At 37.3% G+C, this 23,116-nt stretch overlaps 1 protein-coding gene across 4 annotated transcripts in view; it reads right to left on the reverse strand.

Annotated features, from left to right (window-relative positions):
• Positions 1-5,900: 5,900 nt before the first annotated feature.
• The window catches only part of MYOM2 (myomesin 2), a 97,640-nt gene continuing 80,424 nt past the window's right edge, over positions 5,901-23,116 (reverse strand). For all 4 annotated transcript variants that reach the window (XM_065681533.1, XM_065681534.1, XM_065681532.1 and 1 more), the window contains 9 exons: positions 19,212-19,325; positions 17,807-17,894; positions 14,811-14,849; positions 14,027-14,132; positions 11,280-11,443; positions 10,911-10,947; positions 10,762-10,784; positions 9,868-9,923; positions 5,901-6,953 (listed from right to left, as the gene is read on the reverse strand). In XM_065681533.1, the coding sequence (XP_065537605.1) occupies positions 6,636-6,953; positions 9,868-9,923; positions 10,762-10,784; positions 10,911-10,947; positions 11,280-11,443; positions 14,027-14,132; positions 14,811-14,849; positions 17,807-17,894; positions 19,212-19,325 (945 nt within the window). In that variant the 3' untranslated portion in view covers positions 5,901-6,635. The remainder of the gene's footprint in view (positions 6,954-9,867; positions 9,924-10,761; positions 10,785-10,910; positions 10,948-11,279; positions 11,444-14,026; positions 14,133-14,810; positions 14,850-17,806; positions 17,895-19,211; positions 19,326-23,116) is intronic.

Raw genomic sequence — 23,116 nt, forward strand, 5'->3', positions numbered from 1 at the left:
CATTAGGGTAGGCTTGCTTGATGTAAGTGGTTGAGAACAGCAGGCCATGTAGGCTCAGTTATTTACTTACTAACAGGACACTAAGTCCTGATGCTATCACATGCACATTTCATGTGGCTACTGACGCTTGGACACTGTAGTTACAACCTCTCACAGTAAATTAACCAGTGCTAAAAGATCAGCACTGAACTTAATTAGCCAGCACTTTTATTTGTTCGGACTGACCTCAGTGAAGTTTTGATGCAGGTCAGCTCACGCATTCTTAAACATCTCCTGATCTGAAGTTAGGGTGGGTAAATATTGTCTCCAGTTGGTAGTTCAGGTGACATTACACTTTGCAGTGGATATTAAAAGAGGTTAATGTGATGCATAAAGGGTGTTGGCCTAAGGACTAGATAATCAAGCCTGGTACTCCATTATTTGCTGATACAGATTCTGCCATTAAACAGTATCGAAGGACAGCAGATTAAGTTACAGAGGAACACAGATCATACCAAGAAACTAGAAAATCTATAGAGCAACAGATCTGAACAGGAAGATAACTGGCAACTAGTTAGAGACAACCAGAAGACAAAAGCAGGAGCCTAGGAGCAGGAGGATTCAAAGCTCGGGCCAACCACTGAGCTGCCTTAGGCACACTGGAAGAAGTCTGGCATATAAAAACCACAAGATTGTGCTTCTCCAACTAGAGGGTGTGCTTGGCCAGCACAACAGAGAAACTGCACAAGGCATATTTTATGGGCTTAGCAGAAGAGCACTAATTTACCATGAAAGGCTTACAGCATCCCCTGATTGAGATGCTGCCACAGAGCAATGGGGAATAAAGGTAGAAAAAAGTCGCACACTGACAGCAGCATCACAGACAATTGAAAACTGGGCTGAACACTTTTCAAAGAGCTGAAAGCCTAACACACTGTGTTGGTAAAGGCCAAATCATGAGAGTCATCTGGGACCAAGTGGCTGCTGGAAGTCAGCAAATGCTTTCACAGAGAAATCAAAATAACATAGATATCAGAGAAGGCAGCAAAGATTTCAGAATACAAGAATTCAGTAGAGGAAGCCAGCCTATAAAAACGTGGCAAAAAATCAGCTACTATGAAGCATCTCTGTAAACAGATTTTTTCAACTAAAGAGCTAATAAAATCAGAGAAACATGATGTATAATTTATCACATCTAAGTTCAAACATCAGCCATTAAGATGTCTCCCATCCAACCCGGCTATACTAAGCTCGCTTTACAGTCAGTGGAAAGAAGAGACGAGATTCATCTCACTTGAGACACCTGCTTTAGAATGACATGACTTGTGCCCTACTTGTACTTGTTACTCTCCATTTTCTAAGAAGGGAGTTTCAGTGATTAGCTCAGATGAAGACATCTGCATGTGGCCTCATAACTCCCAGCCAGGGAGTCGTCTTGTGTTTTACCTCCCATTAAGCACCGTGCAGGAGGTTGATTGCCATTTTCATATATCGAAGGCATTTTTTCACAGACAGCTAAAGTGGCACACGACTATATGGGGTTCTTTTTCACATACTGTCTTGTAATCAGGAGGGCTGGATCTGGGGTTGATTTACAATTGCTGGATTGGCTTTTAGTGCACTTCATTCAAAATGGTCCAGTGGAGGTCACTAAGTCAGCAGACTAAAATTTTGATCATAATTTTTACCATGATTTAAAATGGTAAAGAGCTACACTGGCTTTATCTTTAACAGCAGTTGTAGCTCTTTCCATCTGCCTCTCTTCTACAAGCTGTGGGCACCAACGTCATCAGATGGATAATGGCTTCTGCAGAAGCCCTCAGCAGGGTGGAGGGCAAATTCTCTCATGGGGGGATGTTGGTGCCCAGTGAAATCTGCATGGGACAGCCCTGCTGAATAGTTTAGAATACCACGGGAAAGTCTTTAGCTGAAGCTATTTACCATATTACTTCTAACTGCAGTAGGGTGTCTAGGTCTCTCCTATCAGACTCTCTGCTGCACAATATTTAATGTAACAGAGGAGCAACAATAACAGAAAGTGAAGTTACATTAACTTAAAAACCAAGACAAGTTTATTACAAGTTAACAGTCCTTTAAGGCACCCACACAAAGTTCAAATGTTCATAAAGAAAATTATGTGAGGTCAAGTGTTCTATTTTTAAAATATAACAATGCGATAAACCTTGAGCTAATACCCAAGGACAAAGTTGGTACTGAGATACTGCACATTCCAATGAGGAATTAAACATTAATATCGAATGCTCTTGGTAGTTTCTTACAGGTCTTGACATTACTGAATCTTGCAGTAGCAGAGCTGAGAGCCAGACCCTGTGCTCTTTGGTCCCAGACCTCCCCTTAATTTTGAATGGAATCATCCGTCTGTGAAGACTGAACAAAAATAGCAGGGCATAGGCCTTGTTGTTTTGGAAACAGTGTGAAAACATATGGAAGCTGGTAAGTCTGAGACATTTGCCTTTAGAGCTCCAATTCAAATCTCCCTTCACAAAAAGAGTCAGTACGCTGGGGTTTTCATATCCTAAGCAGAAACTTGAAGTAACATGAGTCTTGCAGTATTTTACAAGACATGCTTAACCTCTTCATGTGTGTCATGCAAAGATTAAGAGGCAGTGTTATTGCTTGCAAAATCACCTGCTATTTCCAGGAAACAGCCATTTGCTGGACCCGTCCTTGTCACTGGCATAAATGTAATGCTTTTCATAATCTCCCATTCCCTAAGTGATGTGTTTGCATCAAGGTGATGGATATGCTATAGCTGCAGAATTTTTTAAGATCTGCTCATTTCTATCTTGTTCTTCTGGTGCCATCTAGAGGTCTTAAATTCTACAGAACAGAAATAAAGTGGTTTACTATATTTCACAAGTTTTCCTTAAAAACCGTCTGTGCATTAACATCACTTAGAGTACTGTTATCACACAACCTCTATCTCCATTGTCGTGGTTTAAACCACATCCGTACAAGAGCAGATTAATGAGGAACAATGTCCACAATTTTTTGAGTTGTGGAATACAAGTGAAGCTGGGGAAAGATCTACACTAGAGGCAAATACTGTCATAAAAAAAAAATCTTTTCCTCATAAAAAGCACCTGTAAGCTGGCCTTAGGAGGAATTTTCACAGAACTTGTTTTCAAGAAAATCAAAGCTGATTTGAAGGAAGCAGGTGCTTGGAGAAAAGAAGCCTTGCCAGCCTTGTAGCAGAATGCCAACACGACAGACACAGCCATGAGTTTGGTCTGCTGGCACCTGCCTACCAAGACAAGTCAATGATGCTCCATTTCACGCTAGCACTGTCTAGAAAAGCACAACATGAAGTTCAGAAACACAAAACTCACCAGTGTGACAGAAAAGCATTCTAATAGAAACATTTCTTCTTAAAGGTAGCAGAAATAGTTAATTCGCTGTAATGGGTGCCTGGATTTGTAAAAATAACAAGCTGGATTCACATCCAGTGTAACTGAGTCGATCTTCCTTGACCATAGTGTGAGTCGGATCATTTAGCATCAGACCTTCTCCACCGAATCTTTTCTTCTCTTCCCCCTTCAGAATGGTTATTAATTAAACTAATGCTGAAGTCAAGCTTGTGAAGGGTGTGTGCAAATGCTAATATGCCTCATCATGTATTCCATCTGACTTGATTACCAGAGCATGTTTTTTGTCCCTCTAATAGGCATGCAATTGTATTGCCCCTCCAGACGACTAGATGCATGTTTGCTCTGAAAAGATACTCCTTTTTAAATAGAGTTGACCCAATTTATTTTCTAGCACTTATAACAAGATTTTTAAATGTGTACAAAAGAACCAAAGGTACACTGAGCACTGAAAAATGTGAAACACTTTATAGAAAGCTTTTTGAACGCAACGTTCTTGTGAATTATAATTTCTGTACTTCAGCAGAGGATTAACTGTCGTAATAAATTATTTCTGTTTGCCCGGAAGGAAATAAGCTTGCTTAACTAAGGAGGCCAGCTAACGGTACAACTGAGATGAGACTAACCTTGTCTCCTGTGCCCAAGGATACCTCTGAAAAGCTGCCATAACATGCAATAATTTGATAGTGTCAGCTAAAATTAACCTGCGTACTGTAGAAGGAGATAAGAATAATATTAAATTCTTGCTGATACTCACTTTGTACGCTACGGAGACTGGCTCTGATGTTTTGTAAGCCCGCAACTGTAAGATTTTGAAAACCTTACAGGCCTTTAACAAGAAATTAGAATAGAAAAGAAGAAAATTTGAGTTATTTTATTGGAAGATTTTCTGAAGGTCTTGTGATGACAGATGCATATAAGAAAAATAAATTCTTATTTCGATAGATTTTTGGAGAAAAAATCCTTGTTTGCTTTGTGTCATAACATTTCCTAATGAAATTATCTTTTGGCAATATCATGGTCTTGAGACTTTAGCCTTCTTGGACACTTTCTTTCAGTGAGCAGATACAGAATGTGGTTCCATAGCCACAAGAATTTTTCACCCAGAAGAAGCTTTTTTCATCACTGCTCAGTGTAATTCCTGGCTGTTTATACTGTGCTTCAGTATAACGTCATTGTTCATTGGCTCTAAGTAGAAAAATTTTTTAAAAGCTGTTTATTTAAAATCAAAGCATCTTTTAATAAAGTGTGATTAAAGTTTGTTTCCTTTCCAGAGCTGGCCTGTTGTTTTTTATCATGACTACTCACAGATATCAGTGAGTTGCAAAGGATCCTTGCAGTCTTTCTTACTTAAGGAATTTGAAACTACAGTGAATCAATCCTCATCATTATCTGTTCATTATCAGGTTCTTAAATCATCTACAGGACCACACCCTCAATCCCTCCTTCAAGACTGAAAACTCAGATAAAGTACAAGAAATGGAAAAAAACTTGTAAATCTAGCATTTAACATTCTCATGTGAGAAGCCGGTTTCCTAGGTCTAGTCTCTTTTTCTGTTTACCTAGTCAGACTAGTAAAAAAAAAAAAGGATAAACAGAAGCAGCATTTCCAAATACAGAGAAGTCTCGAGATTAGTGCACTGCTTTTGGTGTTAAGAGATACAGGTCCAAATCCCCATGGATGGAGAGGAGGGGGAAGGGTAATGCTGCTTTCCTGTCTCTCAGATGAGTGCTCCAAGCTAGTGTATCTGACAGCTTGTAAATTAGCTTCTCATTTCCTTTGCTTTTCATCTGTCTCAAAAATAAAACATTTTTTGAATCAAGTATTTGCTTGCCAGACGAAACAATGGAAGGTCTATGTCACTTAGATAAGAAAAACAAAAGGAAAAAAAACACAGAGATTAAGTAAATTCACTCTGAAACTGTTTTTTGGGGGGCATTTTCACTTTTTTTTTTCAGTTACAGCCCCGATAGTTGTGCCAAACACTTTCATCCAGCTTGTCCAGTGAAGATCTTGCAGAGATTCTCTTATCCAAGTGCCCCTCTCTCCCACAAGGCTTCTTTTCCCATGCATTTATCCTAGAGACTGCAAGAAGTCACAAGAGAGGAGGGCTGCATCTGGGATGTTTGTACCACCAGTGTTACTTGCCATTAGAAGAACTCTGCTGGAAGCTGCTTAGCAAATTACAAAGATTCATCTAGGTAGATAAATAAAATTCTTTTGAACAGGGAACCTGATCTGAAATAGCTAGTGCTTCAAGAGCTCATGTGTTGTATGACAGATGATATGTGAGTAATCTCACTGAAGCCCGCTCTATCTGATCAATTCATGATAAACATATATAGAAATCTTTGCCCAGCAGGACAGAAATTCACCCATGGAAGAGTTCTGTTATTCATTTTGAATGGAGGAGAACCAAAGATATAATTATCTTAAGTTACTGAATTGTACACGCCTTTTGGTACCAGTTTAAAGCTTGCATCTTGACCTGTATTGTAAAGAGTAAATTAACATCAGAAGTACCATCCAGTGACTGTGATTAGCCATAATTTTCATTCTTTATTTAAAGTTGATAGTCTGCATGCTGCCAGCTGTGAAATTGTACAGTAAGTAATAATTAAACAATGAAAGAGAGTAAACAGAACTTGTTAGGTGCCATTTGGAGCAATGAGTAGCAAAGGTGGCTTTTAAAGATTTATTATCACACAAAAAAAGAAAACCAACATACAACCATGTGACCTATGCTACAGCTATAAAACAATGGTATCACTACTAAACAGGTGCTACCCACTAGACTTACAGTATCAGAGGCTTCAAAGCCAAACGAATTGTGTGTCGAACAAAGCAGGAACTATTTCTGAATATTACCTTACTACAGTTCTCTACCTTTACTGATGGGACGTTTTTTCGCAGAGGGTGATTGGGTTGTTTGGGGGGTTTTGCAGAGGGTTGGGGAGGGTGGAAATGGAGGTTTACTGTAGGTTTGTGCAACTTGCCTTTGCATATGGTAACTTCTGGCTACAAATAAGTTACTTCTGGTAACTTATTTGTAAGTCACACCCTATCACTTGTATTCACAATGAGACTGTTTCAAATGTGTAGAGCACCATAGCACAGCTACCTCCTAAAGCAAACTCTTAAAAGCTCAGTTTCCCTCTGGACATTACCAAGAAGTTATGTGAGGGAATACCTCAACTAGAGCTCATGTATTCTATTTTGTTTGACAAACATAGCATCAAGCTTTTCTTCATACTGGATGTTGCCTTCTCCTACGGCTGGAGGACTTCCTCTGATGGTGGTATTGGGCTGGGTTTAGCAAGCTGGCCAGGCTTAATTTCAGGCATCTTTTCACCATGTCTGTACACACTTATAGTGACATCCACTTTTTCCCCACCATACTTGTTCTTAACATGGATACTATATTTGCCTGAATCTTCTGAGGTCACTCCCTTGATTGTTAAACTGGCATATTTCCCTTGTTCCAGTGAAAAAGCATAGTGTTCATTAAATTCAAAAACCTTGTCATTCTTGAACCAAGTCACTTCGGGATCAGGATTTCCAAATACAGTACAGGTCAGATTCAGCGTCTGAGGGAGGAAAAATGAATTTTAAGGGTCAGATTTGTTTAACCAGAATATTCTCAGTATTGCTTTCAGGCACTTCTTATTCCTAGTTCATTAAAATAAGACAGGTATCATGTTCCTGAAGACTGAAAATTAGAACGTTTAATATATCCATTTTCTTTCTTTTTTTTTTTTTTTTTATTTAGTCTTTCCACCATCTTAATGGTGACTGTAATGCAGTAATAGCCTCAGTGTAACATTGTCTGAAGATGGTAAGTTGGACTGTCATTGCACTCCTGCCTGCAGAAGACTCCTGACAACCCATTAGTCCCACATGAGCTTCAGGCAATGATAGATTTAAAAACATCCTTGATGTTTCCCTGTACACAACAGGGAGGAGAACTGAGGGAATCTTTTCTGACCAAGGCTTCCTGAGGTTATTGCTTCAGATGATTAAAAATAAATCACTTAAAAACAGAGTACACCACGTGAATCATTGGACATTGACTCCAGTGCAGCTGACTGGTAAAATGGAAATATTTCACAAAGAATAAATAATACATAAAAGTTATAAAAATGTTACATGCTTAGGGAGAGAATAGCTGAAATTACCTAGTAGTCCATCCTGGTATTTCAGGTATTTTCCAAGGACTGAACTGAGATTGAAGAAGCCCATAAAATTCTCATGATTGTTCTTCCAAATATTTATACAGTTACTACTGAATCTCATTTTGACCTCCACACAGCATTGACAGAATAAATAAAAGAACCATTTGAAAAGTTGCACTGATTAGTGCCTACTTTGTCCACCTTTGCTTGAAATTCGTTCTGCACAAAATTCTGTCCTAGATAATCAAGTCACCTTAAGAATTTCACATATGCACCATTGTGTTAGGGGGAAAAAAAAAAACAAAAAAACAAAAAACAAAACAACCAAAAAGCCAAAACCAAAGAAAAATACCCCAAGCAATTAGTAATCCAAAACTGATAGTTTCTACCAGAATGCTTCCTTATATTCTCTCCCCTCCATATTCCCCTTTAGGTTTCTCCAAATCCTGACCCAGAGGGACAGAGGAAGTCCATCTGTGTGCATACAGGCATGCTTTCGTGCAATATTTTTCTTGAATGATGATGACTGAATAGTTGTGAAGTAACTCAGAGGGAAAAATGAAACAAAAAGACATTTTGAGTGATCAAAAAATTTGTATATTCACATACAGAAGCAGTCTTGCGTACTACATGCCTCCAAGGTCAGAGGGGGATGTTGAAGGAAGATTTACCTGCTCTGGTTACCACCTATAACCTAGTGACAGCATAAGTGTGTGAGTACTCTTAGAGAAATTATATCATGTAAAGTTAACTATAAAATATTTAAAGGTTAAATAATGCAAATATGAAAATAAATTTTTTGGGAAATCAAACTAATGGCTAATAGCATGAGTTTAAATCTTACTGTCCTTTCTCTAACTCAGGCCACGTTTCATGACTATTGCCCTTTCAAAGTGATTTCATTTGAAAGCAATTAATAATTAACAATAATTAATCAAGTCTTAATAAGTTAATATTAAAATCTTACCAGAGAAAAAAAATATTCCACAGTCATCTTAGACGATTTTGGGCTTGTTCTAATTTATTACATTATAGATGTGACCTAAAATCATTTTTAATCTCTTAAGAAGCACTAGTAAAGCTTTGTGTCCATATACTTGTTTAGTTATTCCATTGCACGAAGAAAACTCTCTTTTTTTTTTCTTTTTTTAATTTTATACTTACTTCTCACACTTGTACTTAGACAGCTCTTGCAGGGGACCTGCTAGCGTTTAATATAAAGATGATTTTAAAGTCTCAGTTCCCTGTGATCCGTTCCTTTCTGCTTGATTGCAAAAATCAGAGATTTCTCTTCACATATTCGGTTATTTAATCCTCAACCACTAAGTGAAGACTTCTGACTCTGCACTTTGTAGCATTTCTTTAATTTAAAGTTGTAGTTTTTGAGGTATGACTGTATGAGGAAACTGCAGCTGGTGCATGCATGTAGTCAGGGGTGACTCCACTGAGCTGTTTACTTACAGTTAGGCTGTTTAAAGATGTTGGTTGCAGAGTGCAATACACATAACCTCCTAAAAGACTAGCTCTCTGCTTTCTTGCTGTGAGGTGCCTCTGTCTACCACAATAAGAAGGTCCTTCAGGTAAACCAGTATTAGAGACAAAGGAAGGAAAGAACCAAAATAGAATATCATCTTTGCATGGTCCAGAGTTGAACACCTTTCAGCATCCAGTAAAAGGTCCACATGTTCTCTGTCGCCCTAAAATGACTGCTCCTGACTATCCAGAAAATGGCCAAGTACACGAGAGTTGGAAGAACTGTGTGCCACCTCTTACCCGGTGCTAAGAATTTCCATACAGAGCAATGAAGCTGTAGTCTCTGAAGACTCACTTCATACAAGAGACACAAACAGCCTGATCAACATGTTTTTGATAGCCAGCAGATGGTAAGAGTCACATTGGCTCATGAGCTGATCTGCTGTAGTCTGTTGGAATGAAAGTCCATCTAGCTCTTTTAGAGGTCAAAAGCAACTGCTTAAGACAGTACACAAAAATACAAAGGGTAAATAGCATGACCTATTCCCAGTATACCTTCCTGCTTTCCACAGACTGGTGATTTTAAAACTTGTTGTAAGACTGATTCCTCTTGAGGCCGACCTTGCTTGCCTAAGATCTGAATTGGGCTGTGCTTCCTCTCACTGCACAGAGAGCTTATAGTACCTTTGCTTACTTAGAATTTGCATGTGTCTTAATTAAATTATTATTATTACATGGTTTAAATTATCTTCATTTGCTTTCAGCTTCTATGAAATCATCTGCATTCCCTCCCCTTTTACCATAAAATCAAACTTCTCACCAATCAGCATGATTCTTTGACAAAAACTCTCCTTACCTTCCCATCCATTATAGTAACGACATCAGGCAAACCACCAATGACTTTACCACGATCTAGGAGTTAAAAAAAAATAAATGTGCCTTGTAAGGTTTAGAACTCAAAAATATTAATTTCTTACTGATTTTATATCTTAGTTACAGCTTTTGTTGAAACTTATGTTTTAAAAAACTAGTTCCTGGTTAATCAAATGTATAAAACCACAACTTGAGTGATATTTTGTGTTATTTGTTCTTAATGCATTTTATGGTTGTCTTTTTTTTTTTTTTTTTTTAGCTGAGATTGTGCTATAGCATTCGAAACTAATACACATAACAACCTTGAAGCTACTGCTGAGCTTGACAGTTTGTGCTTTGGGCGCAGAGCAAAGCTAGGAAGATGTTTTTAGCATCTTGATATCTAAGACTGAGGGAAGATTTGTTCTGCCATTCTCTTTATGGACAGAAGCATCTTGTCATTACTGGGGGAATTGATATCAAACTACCAGAATTCCTAAAGCCCCTAATAGTAATAAGGTTCCCTACTGTGTGTCTCTCAGCAAGCACTGCCCAACAGGCATTAGCAGCTAATTTTTTACTTCATAGGTAGATTCTAATATTCAACATCAGCAGCAGATTTCAGAGTCAACACCTCCTTATAGCTTATAGTTCACAAATATCTGCAGATACAAGATACAGTGAAGGCTTTCGAAATGTTTAAAAATTTAGTGGGTTGCCATTGGAATAAAAAACAAATAAATCCACAAATTAGTATTATTGGAGTATTATAAGCCAACAGAGGATTTCTGCAGCCACAGAACTCTGAAAGCTATGGCAGCATATGATGATGAATGCCTTAAAGAGAACACTTGTTTAGATTGTAGAACACTTTTGATAAAATGTAAAATAAACTTACTCTTCTCAGCAAAAGCAGCCGCCCTAAAATTGTTGAGGAAGAGGAAAAGAAATAATTATTGTTATTAATAAAATTATTAATGATTTTTTTTTTCTGTAAGTAAAGACACTGTTGCTACAGCATTAAAATGCAACAGAAGTAGCACTTACTTGAGTCGCTGGAATTCTGCAAATGCATCATCAAAAGCTGTAACAAAAAAATTGAGAGAGTTTTGCCCGTTAGCATAACTTGCACTTGGGGCTCAGTATAAACATTTAAACAGATATCCATGTTAAAGTTCTTTTAAAATCCATACATGGTTACACAGTAGCAAAACGGAAAACCAAGCTCCTGAAGCTCCATGCCATTTGCGGTGGAAACAGATAAAAAACTAAAACTATCAAAATAGATATGTAACTAAACTACAATTGGTTCTGACCAAAGGCTTTCTGGTCTTACCATCATTCCTCACGTTCCTGCCAGTAAATTCTGTTTAATCCACAAAAAGCCACTATAGAAGTATGATCTTCTAAATATACCTTGCCCAGACAGATCAAGTGTGCGTTTGTAGGATTCCTTGTTGCCAACGATCTCAATGGTATAGTTCCCCTTATCCTTTTCAGTGGGTTCACGTATCTGCAGCCAGGCAACATTCTCTCCACCTCCAATCTTCATTTTTTCACTAGAAGAAATCTTAGATTCCCTAGGAAAAAGAAATAAAAAAAATATTTATGGGTATTCTTCTAGTATATATATTCTCCATAACAGATCATCTGTAAGTTACAAAGAATAACACCACATTCCTAATCTAGAGATGAACAGCAACTAACAGGTGCAATTTCCCAGAAGATTCGTTTCTTTCATGTAGGGGTATAAAACACTTTGGAAGACTAGCTTGGGCTTAAATGCCAAGGATTAATTTGTTCAAATTCTGCTCATTACCCTTCTCTCCACATATGCAATCAGCTTTGTTTATATCCTATTGCACATACATGTAAGTATGGGAAAATGGTGCATAAATTTAGAGTTCTGTACATTTTATACACATTAACATAGAATACATCAGACTGGCAAACTGGAAGCAAATAATCTTTTCGGATGAGAAAGAAAAAATCTTCACCTTTCATTAACTTCAAAAATTAACAAAATATTTGCATAGAATGTATTCCTCTTGCATCAAGTCAAAATACAACTTTGGTGGGATTTTTTAGAACAAGAAGCAAATTTTCTAACTGAATTAAAATAGGTCTTTAGAAAACAGTGGCATTACATTGACTTATTGCCCCTTTCTCAAATAAGAATATAAGAAATGCCCTACTGATTCAGATCAAGGGTTCTTCTGGTCCATAATCTGTCATGTAGAGTGGAAATAGAAGAAGCTATTTAATGAGAGCATGCAAAGCAGGACACTTTTAATGCTTTGAAGAAAAGTTCTCTTCCACTAACTAACTAAAGAAATATTTCTTTTATCCTTCCTCCCCAAGCATCTTAACTGGAATTTTTAATAGATGAAGTCAGCATTAGCTTCCCTTTGATCACTTTTTTTATTTGTCCAGACAGGGCTGATTTGGCTTCATAGCAAAAGTGACTTTGATGGGGAGAGGAATTTTCACTATTTCCCTTTCTGTAAGATGACTGTATTGAGTTTAGCGTACCAAATTAGATACCTGAAGAGAAACCACTACCTTAGAAAATACTAAACATAATATTCCCCGATGTGCCTTGAGGGGATGATGCATGTTGGCTTTAGGACTTGTGTTATGTTCCCTGCTATGCAGTGTGTTGGATAATACAAAGCAAGCTAGAAATCTGCATGTTGTGTTACATAATGTGAAGATAATGGTAAAAAAACATGGGTTGTCTAGCCTTCCATTTAAAAATAAATTAAAGTTGCATAGAACCCCTTTTAAAAGAGCAGGGGAGTTTGAAGAGGATGGGGGTACTTGTTTGGTTGGTTTGTTTTAGTCTGTTTTAGCTTTAATAACTCTGGCTTGTAATCATTGTATTCAAGGAAGAACTGAAATTTTATTGGTTCACAATTTGTGTTGAATGATCTTCAAGTTCACCTCAAGTGAGGTGTCTGTATGTAAATATAAATATGCGTACTGATATTTCCAGATAAGCCATGTAACATTCTCTGGTTTTATATTTCCATGAACTGTATGGTGGCATGACCTAAGTCACTTCTAAAACTCAAGCAAATATGGTAAAAGGAAGATTTACTGAAAAAAGAAGCAGAACGTACTGAATACAAAGCCGGAGTTACGAGTACAGCTGCACACCCTTTCAGAAGTGTTCTCAAGTTCTCTGAACCTGATGATCATTGACACTTTTCTTGTGTTCCTGCCTTCACAGAAATTAAGCGCTGGACAGCATTGCAAAACTAGAACAACATGCTGACAAATCAGCTTCTTCCTTGTCGAAGTCAGACCAGTTCACTGTGTGTCATCTTTGTATGTCACCAAGGAATGTGAAAGTTGAAAATACTTGAACGGATTTTAAATCCTTCGAAACCTTAGATGCAGTTTCAAACAAATGAGGGCCTGACATTGCTAAGCATTTGAACACACATTTAACTGTAAATACACAGATGAGTAGAGTGTTTCTAAAGTCAAAGATTAATTTAACACAGTGGTGGACAAATATCGCGAACTTTAAAGTTCGTTTCTGGTTGTATTCTCAGCTCAGAGGGCTATTCTCAAAGTATTTTGTGCCCCACTGAATGTTTTTTTGAAAAGGAACAGAATTAACATATTTTTAATATATCTTAATTAAGATCTTTTGTGTTACTTAAGACTGCATCAGATTGGGAAAAGAAGTCCTTTCTTAATATAGGCTTTTAGTAAACTGTGAGAGCAGGTCTTTGCTATTCACCTAGTACTGGAGGAGAATTTAATCCATTTAAAGAAAAGGGCAGCATACAAACCTATGCTCAAATAGATTACGATCTTTGAACCAAACAGATAATATAGTGGACAACAAACAATCTCATGTTTAATAAGAGGGTGGAACACTGTAAATTCTTTTTTTTCTGGCTACTACAGTCCTCCTGATAGGTGTCTGTTGGCTGTCTACTAATATTTGTCTGTTAATATTGGCTGTCTGTTAATATTTCTTTTTCTGAGTGTACTATCTATGTGAAAATAGAATGGACGGAAACAAATCATTAATGTGGTCTACTTACTAAATAAATGGCACACAACAGTAAATAATATAAATAAAACCAGTAAAATTTCATAAAGACTTTTTTTTTCTCATATAAAATTGCAAACATATTCTCACGTACCTGTGAGACCAGTTGATTTTCATTTCTTCATTGTAGTACTTCAAGAAACACTGTAGCGTTATTCCTTCATCAGTGCAAAGGATCTTCAGTGGAGAAGCTGACTTACCTATGTGAAATAAGATATATACAGATCAAACAGGATAGTGGAATGAACAGGAGAAAGTCAAATGAACTACTTGCACTGTCGAGTCAAAAAATGAAAATAAAAATAAAAATCTGGGCCATGAATCCCAACTACCTCAAAGAGATAATTGTTCATGCCTCTCAAAGGAGATCTGCTGGTTTATATCATGTGAAAGTTCAGTATAAGTTTATGGGTTTATTGTCATTTACAAGCATTATGTCTAGCAAGATCTGTTGTGAAATAAGCTAGTCATGTAATTGCCATGAAACTGTAGTATCATGATTCTTACTGCACAAAAATTTTCTTCTTGTGCAGCTCCTGTTCTTTCAGTGGAATGCCACCCAACTTCTCACTGGGAGCAGGATCAGCATCTCATTCTCTCTGTATCTAGGTTCACTTACTTATGGGAAGAAAATTACTGCTACAGCATTGTCACAGTATCTAAATCAAACAATCCAGGTGGAATAATACCTTGTTCCCTTTTAATAGTGTCAATTAGCAAGGTCAACTGCTAATTCAGAAACTTAATAACATGCGTGTAATAATATAAGCATCATGACTCTCAGAGATTTCCCACTTATAATAAAAATTGTCTGCCTCAGGCTCAGGTGACTTTAACATAAAAAACCTACAAGAAAATCCAAGACAGCATTTACTTACCACTGACTTCGCTCAATGCCAGAATTATATCATCATACACTGAAGAAAAAAAAAAAAAAAAAAAGAAAATGCACCATCAAAATTCAATCAGAACATAGCTTTGTTATGTAAAATTTAATTTAAGAAACACGGGAAATTTGAACATCCTTAGGTAAAGAAAACCATTAAAATTGCAACAGGTGTATGGGACAAATTAGAGACTGAGTACAGCATATGAATTCTGTGCTGTGTCACTCAGTATCTGCACTGTGTGTGGAGCGAGCTTACTGCTGTCTAATCTTTTTCTTTTTCTTTGTATCCCTCCGGCCAGAAACAATAAAAGGTCATTAAAACTGGATAGCTTCCATTCAAAGGAGAGTAGAGTGGGAAGAGAAATTATGACATTCTAGGTGAAAATAGTTTTCACCTGCTCCTTGTAAGACAGCATTTGACAAATGTAAACCCCTCTATATGAAAAAAATATCATATTAAGCTTTTGCAATATCACACAGCTGATGGGCTTGCAAGAGGGGAGAACCCTGGAAACAGGGGCAGAAAAGCAAAGGGAACTCTTTCATAGCAGAAGATTCCTATTCAATGTCACTGCTTAAAATGAAAAGAGAGAAAAAGAAAGAAGTGCCATAATCTGAAGAATACGTATTCAAGGCTGAAGAATTTTTATAAATAGAGGCAACAGTGAAATACATGAAGTTCAGAAAATGTTACTTGTATATTTGGTCTGTATTGCTCCCTATCTGCACATTATTTATCTTTCCTAAAATAAATAGTGATTCAATTCTGTAACCCTCTGCAAACTCCAGTATGCTTCTACTGGCATATTATCATGAAGACATGAATTGCATACTGTATATACATTATGTTATAGATGTCTGGGAAAGTGGGGTTATATTACTTATGCTGTCTAGATTGTAGTTTTTCCTGAAAGAATAATGGCCAGAGGAAAAACACCTGAAAGACTATCAAGTAGATGACACAGCCTTCTGAGGTAAAGCCTGAGTTCTTAAGCTGTAAAACCACAGGTTAAGAACTCAGTCTGATATTCATCTTTTCCTCTTATTTCAGGTATTTCCCCAACCTCCTAAAAAAATGTGAAGAACATTGGTAAACTGAGTTAATATTAAAACATGCCTTTCTCCCTCTATTAGGACTCAGCAAAAAAATATTCATTATTTAGGTCAAATGTCTACATGCAGGTGGGATGTAATAAGGTTCACTTTGGACTAGTTAGTGGGACCTAAGCAAAGAAGCAAAGCTGAATAAAAATCATTTATGTTGGCTACAGATCAGTCTTTGTTATAGACTCAGAAGTAAACTAAACTTTTTTTTTAACTGAACAAATTTAGCTAGACATAGAAATAGAGTAGATCACTGTAATATCTGATAACATATTAAACGTTATTTAAATTACTATCATTGGTATATTTTAGACTAGATTATCTTACCTTTATTTGTGTTTGTCTTCATTTGAATGTCAATACCTACTGAGCTTGAACTAACCAGCTCCATAAAATATGCAGTCTTCCAAGGCCCTGTTCATGTTAAACTTTTCTGCTTATCACTTACATGTCAAGGCTAATTCCATCATTTAGGAGGCTCACTGTTTGATTTAACACCACAGTTCTCGTGGTTTTGCTGACGTTTTCAAAGCCTTCTGGCCCTATAGAATTAGGCACTGAATTCTCTAAATAGGCATTTCTCAATATGGCAAGACTGTACATTTCCGGCACAGCACAGTCTTGCCATAGTTGAAGTATAGACTCTAGAAGCTGGAAGGACCACAGACCATAAGATGGAGAACTGCCATGCTTTTTTGTTTATTCCAGTGGTCAGGATATCCCTTACTCGAAAATCCATAGATTAAAGGAATGATATCTGTATATATCAAAGGACAGGAAGGGAAGAGGTGGTTAATGAGGATGTCTTGGACAGTGTGGGACCTGAGCATGGAATAAATGGTATGGAATAAAAGATGGAGATGGTAGTTGTTTTGGCTGAGATACAGTCAATTTTCTTCATAGCAGCTTGTATGGTGCTGGGTTTTGGATTTGTGGCTAAAACAGTATGAATGACACAGCGATGTTTTTGTTATTGCTGAGCAGTTCTTACACAGAGTCAAGGCCTTTTCTGCTCTCATCCGCTCCACCAGTGAGTAAGCTTGGGGTGCACAAGGATTTGGGAGGGGACACAGCCAGGACAGCTGACCCCAGCTGACCCCAAGGGATATCCCAGACCATGTGGCACCATGATCAGCAATACAAGCTGGGGGAAGGAGGAAGAAGGGGGGATGTTCAGACTGATAATGTTTCGGCTTCTCAAGTAACTGTTATGCATGATGGAGTGCTGCTTTCCTGGAAATTGATGAACACCTGCCTGACAATGGGAAATGGTGAATGAATTTCTTGGTTGGCTTTGTTTGTGTGTGTGGTTTTTGCTTTACCCATTAAAATGTCTTTATCTCAACCCACGAGTCTTCCTTTTCCAGTCCTCTCCCACATCCCACCAAGGAGGTACAGGGGAGAAGGGCAAGATGGGAGGAGGGTGAGAAAGTGGTTGTGTAGGGCTGAGCTGCTGTGGAGTTAACTCACAAAACAGCTTTAGGATTTTACAATCAAAACAACTCTCAGTCCCCACTGACAGTCCCATATCAACATATTGAGCACTTTCGTGCTTTAGGGGTTCTTGTAGACATTAAAGCTTAAAAAATCTGAAAGAAAGAGAGATCTCTACAAAAGAGCTCACATAAAAGGGGGCATCTGTTTTATTAGAAACTTACGTCATTTCTTGCTTGTTAGAGTGTTAGAGATTAATCATCACAGTGCCCAGTGTCTCCTTTCCTAAACTGGTGATATGCAGTTCAGGCCTCTATAACATGTGAAGAGAACTGAAACTCAAAGCATCCCAAAAATAATTTGCTAACTTGCTTTTTGCAAGGATAAACCTTTGACACCTCTTGGAAACATGTGAACATTATTTCAATATAGTAAATTGAATGTTACCTTTTCCTGATAATTCAAGAGTAGATACATCGTGACCTCTGTCATCTGATAGTGTTGCCTTATAAACTCCTTCGTCTTTGCGAGACAGCTACAAGGATAATACAAGGTATTTACTGACAAACTCGATAATAGTACAACATTTGCTCAACCCCTGCATGATTTCCTAAACTAAAAAGCATATATTGTACTGAATTCTGGCTAAGTAATCTTATCAGAGATTAGACAGAAACTATGAATGGCTTGTACATGCTTCTTTATGGACCTGCATTTAGTTCTTAAGCCTAAAACATATCCTGATTTCAGTTTAATTGCCTTAAGAAACTGTGTTTTTATTCTTGTTCCAGAAAGACAAACAGGATTGATCCTGGTCCATAGACACTACGAGTAGTATAGTAAGATGTAACAGAGGGCAATGTTAGCCAACACAAACTTTAGAAATGCAATTTTTCTTTAATCAAAGCTATTACTTTTTTCAATCAATCTACGTAAAGCATAACAGATTTATACCCTTTAGTTGTCCAAATATCATCTCAGTAGCTTTAAGTTAAGAATTCATTACCCTTGGAAAGCTCACATTCTAAAATCTAACACCATGATACTGTGTAGGAGTTTTTGGTTTAGGTGGTTTTATCTTAATTCATTTTAAAACCTGAAGGAAAATACATGACATTACATATTACATATATTTTGGATCTTGTCTAATTGAGTTTTAGGCTTACACAAATCTATAAGCAAGTAAATCGTAGTAGAAACATCATATAATTGAATGACAAATAACAAGAGCAATTCAAGACAAGAGGAAAACTTCTTCCCCCCAGAAGGTCTGCTCAAGAAAAATGAAACCACTGGGAAGTCAGCGTTCATTTGCAGGTGAAATTAAGGAAAGAAATTAGAATAATAAGAAACCAAGAAATAAAATAAATATAGTAATTAAATGGAATACACATTAAGCAGAAAATTTCAGTCCAGGGAGGTGTTGGACTTTGAAGGCAGCACTTATGCAAGTTAAAGGCTTCAGACACCTAACAAGTCAGGTTATCTTGTTTGCATAAAGATAAATCTTAAATAGGCATATGCTTTAATCCTATTCATTTGAGGCAATAAAACTGAAACACTGCCAGAACTAAGGTGCTTTAAGAAACTGAAAAATTAAAGAGCAATAAGAAAGAATGAGATACAGTTCACCTTACGACACTGAATCAACTTAAGCATGAACTGTCTGAGTTGGTAATAAAAATAGATACTCTTTCACTAGCAGTTACTTAGCAGATAATTGAAGGATAACAAATAAGCTTTTTCTTAAAATAGTTAATAGAAATCATGATAACTGGTTTAGTGCTCTGCCTGGCAAATCTGTAGCATATCAAGCAGAAACTGTCAATTCTAACAGTAGATGATACTGTACCCCGGGAATACTGAGGTGACATTCTTCCTTCTGCAGATCAGGCACCTCATCAACATCAATCCCAGAACCGTCCTTATACCACTTGAAAACAGTCTCCTTCTTTGTGTTTGCAACCTGTACAACAGAAAAGGCACATAAACCTGACTATGCACTAAGGAAGAGTATCACTCTGTATGTAGTCACACAGATACTTCCAACAGAAACCAGTGGTTTTTTTTAACACATCAAATAAATCTAAATAAAAACCCAATTCAAACAGAGCCCTATGAAGCAAATCATAGTTCTACAATATTTATTTGCAGGATAGAACTGGTCAGAAGTATACAGCTTACAGCTCCACAGCCCTGTTAAATCCTTAAAGGCAATTATAGAATCATAGAACAGTTAGGGTTGGAAAGGACCTTAAGATCATCTACTTCCAACCCCCCTGCCATGGGCAGGGACACCTCATACTAAACCATGTCAGCCAAGGCTTTGTCCAACCTGGCCCTGAACACTGCCAGGGATGGAGCATTTACCACTTCTTTGGGCAACCTGTTCCAGTGCCTCAGCACCCTCACAGTAAAGAACCTCTTCTTTATATCTAACCTGAACTTCCCCTGTTTAAGTTTAAACCCATTGCCCCTTGTCCTATCTATCCTGTCAATCTCTCTTCTCTTAAAGGTTTTTGCTCTCTGATTGTAGTTTGTCTAGAAATATCTGTAAGAAGTATCTTTGAAATTAGAGTTCCTAAACTCTCTCCTTTACCTTTTTCTGTTTGAATGTGTCTCTAGAGGGCTGTGTACAGAATTTACCCCTATCTTAGAGAGTCTTCAGCCAATTTGCAGATTTATCCCAGCTATCTAAGCAATGTCTTTCAGGGCTAAACTGCAGAAAGCATCAGGAATTACTATTCTGAAAGCATTTCAGACTTCAAAATTGCAAGCTGCACCAGAAATCCTCTTTTTCTACTACATTCTGTAATATGGGAAGTACAAACACTTGAGGAATCCTACAAACTGCAATCTCTCCCAACACAAAGGGACTTAACAATGCAGTGAAAATGCAGAGAAGTTGCTTGAAAGCCAGGATTTTACTATAGTATCAGCATCTCATCTAAGCAATGCATGAAGGGACTACAGCTATACCTGAAGTACTGCTCTAATTTTGAAAAACACATTTTATATTGGTGTCGCTTAAAATAGAGTTGGATGAATGTCCTTGAACTGTGAATTCAAAGAAATTAAAAGCCCAGTTCTTTCTAGAAACCTTGGCAATATATATATCATTTTCTCCTTTTCTGAAACATTATGGTTTATTTGACATCACTATCTCCATGCCCTTCAAAAATCACAAAAATATGATGGCATTTCTGTCTGTAGTCTGAATTCTCAGTGAGCATGGCTTTGGTAGAAGGACAAAGCTGCAGTACATTTCTCAGTCCCCAGGCAGTTGCTTTAAAAAGCCTCCTTAAAAAAGAACTGAACAAATGTATAGAGGGCAGCCCAGAAGTTAATACAGATCTTAAATAGTTTCCAAGTGGCCTGCTTGGAGGAAAAAGCATGCACCAGTTTCTAACCCTTTCACATTAGAGAAGTCATTCCACAGATGAACAGCTCTATGAAAGCTCTCTATAGAGGTGACTAGACAAATAGGAGGGCCACCCATTCTCTTTCCTGGACATCTCTATAAAACCTGCTTAAATTAATTACATATATTGCTGCTTAATAAGCAGTGTGGTTGCTATGGACCTCTCACAGAGTATTCGGGATCACAACCTGGCCCAAAGCAATGCCTTGGTTGAGAATAAGTGAGCAGCATTTTACATTTACCAGTAACTAAAAGTGACTATTCCTGTGGTCATATGACAGCGATGGCAATTTTGTTTGAACAAAGCCTGGAGGAACAAGCCTTTAATGCTTTTCAACATTTTTTCATCAAAGACTGTTAGCACTCGATCTGACAATAAACAGACTGAGTTTCAGACACATGCAGTTTGCAGTGCCAAAGTTATTTCATGTTGACATTTGCCATGAAAAGTTCCTTTTTTCACTGTTTAGACACACATCAAAAATCTTGCTTTTAGCAGACACAGTATAAATAAGGGTCAGAGCTATGCAAGAGCAGGTAGCATTTAACGTTATGCAATTTAGAAATACTTAAGGAAAAATTATAATAGATACTGCCATATGAAGAAAGATAAACACACAATAAAAAGCAACCACCATCAGATTATCATTTAGATGGACAAACATGTTCTACTAGCATGCAGGGGCTAAAATACTGAGAACAAGGCCAGCAATTCCAGCTGATTCAGAATCAAATAGTAAGTCAATCAAAAGTCCATCAGGTCCAATCACGTAGAAAATAAACAGTACGTGAAGTGATGCATATTACGTTTGATATACTCTTTGTTCATTATTTTTACAGACCTTGATCATACAGTCAGACCTCTGCCCTACACAAGCTTCCAGTTGCCCTGGTTTCCTAACTTCCCTGTTTCATGCCATGGCCTTTGAGAAAGTCAAGGAAAAAAGCCTTCTCTTGTAGGTACTTCTTTCACGCTATCCCAGGCTCTTTCAAGAGGTAAAAACACCTCCTGTGCACAGGAACACTAAAGAGAGCAAAGAAGAGACAAGGCCAAGTGCTATGATATGGCCTGGGGAGGTAGATGTTTTTATTACCATAGAAATAGCCCAGGGCAGCCACACTTCTAACTTGAATGTCAGGTGTCTGAAGTTCATAGGACAAATGCAGGCTTTATTTTTCAAACTCTTCCTATGTGCAAATATCAGCCATAAACTGGCATAACCGTATCATGTGAACCTAATAGCTAGTCACATACTAACAGTAACAATTATAAGGGCAATGGCGTAGTTAAAATGATGAGTGTGCAAACAGCCCACATCCTAGATTTCATTTACATAAAATGTTCTGACTTTATGAACAAAAAGTACACTGGTGAAAAGCATATAATCAGACACTCAGCTTTTCAGAGTTTCAGTTGTATAAACAGGCTCGACAGTCAATGAAAAGGATAATTTCAGATTAATTTGTAGAGAATTAACGCTAGTATAACTGATTCAGCAACATTTAATTCCCCATGTGAATGAAAGGACAAGCAGGGTTCATGCCTGAAACAAATCACGTCGAAATTATAAAGTACTCCAGCTATACAGCCTCATACCAGCAAAGGTACCATGTTAACTAATGAGCGTTGAGCCCTAAAATGGGGGCAGGCAGAATGGCAGATTCACCACCCAGGTCAGTTCTGCAGGGAATAAGCTGAGTTTAAAGGTCTCCTAATTAGTGAGCAGTAAAAAAAAGAAGGAAAAAATCCCACAAATGCGCATGCAAATTGCTCATCATGAATGTCTCAAGTTAGTCTAATTAAAAACTTATTCAAAAGAAGTGGAGAAAATTAACACAAAAGAGTCCGTATTACAGGAAAAGGCAACAAAGAGGAGTCTAGCGCATATTGAATTCAATTAACTCAAGCCTCTAATTAGTCACTCTAGAAGAGCAAAAAAAAAAAAAAAAGACAATATATCAGTTTATAATGACATATAAAGATGTCAATAGCAGAAATTACTCTGAATTCCATGCACATTTGTTAAGATTCGAAAGTCATTAGTCAAACGTAATAAAAATCATGGTTTATAACTTTAGTTCCAGGAGCCTTTTTTGCATGTTCGGTTACAGCTGATTAAATAAAAGATGTTTTAGGAGAGAAACCTCCAAATAAGAAAACAGTGAGGAAAGAGTTTGAACCCCAGTTTTTTGTGGCAATTTTTTGAGGAAGGAAGAAGGACCATTAGAGGACTATTATTTTTTTTATTATTATTTTTATAACTCACAATTGTAACAAATGCTTAGATCACCTAACATTTATTAATGTCCTGGGTTTTTTTGGTTTTTGTTGTTTT

This window comes from Lathamus discolor, chromosome 5 (genome assembly GCF_037157495.1).
Source record: "Lathamus discolor isolate bLatDis1 chromosome 5, bLatDis1.hap1, whole genome shotgun sequence".
Taxonomy (NCBI): domain Eukaryota; kingdom Metazoa; phylum Chordata; class Aves; order Psittaciformes; family Psittacidae; genus Lathamus; species Lathamus discolor.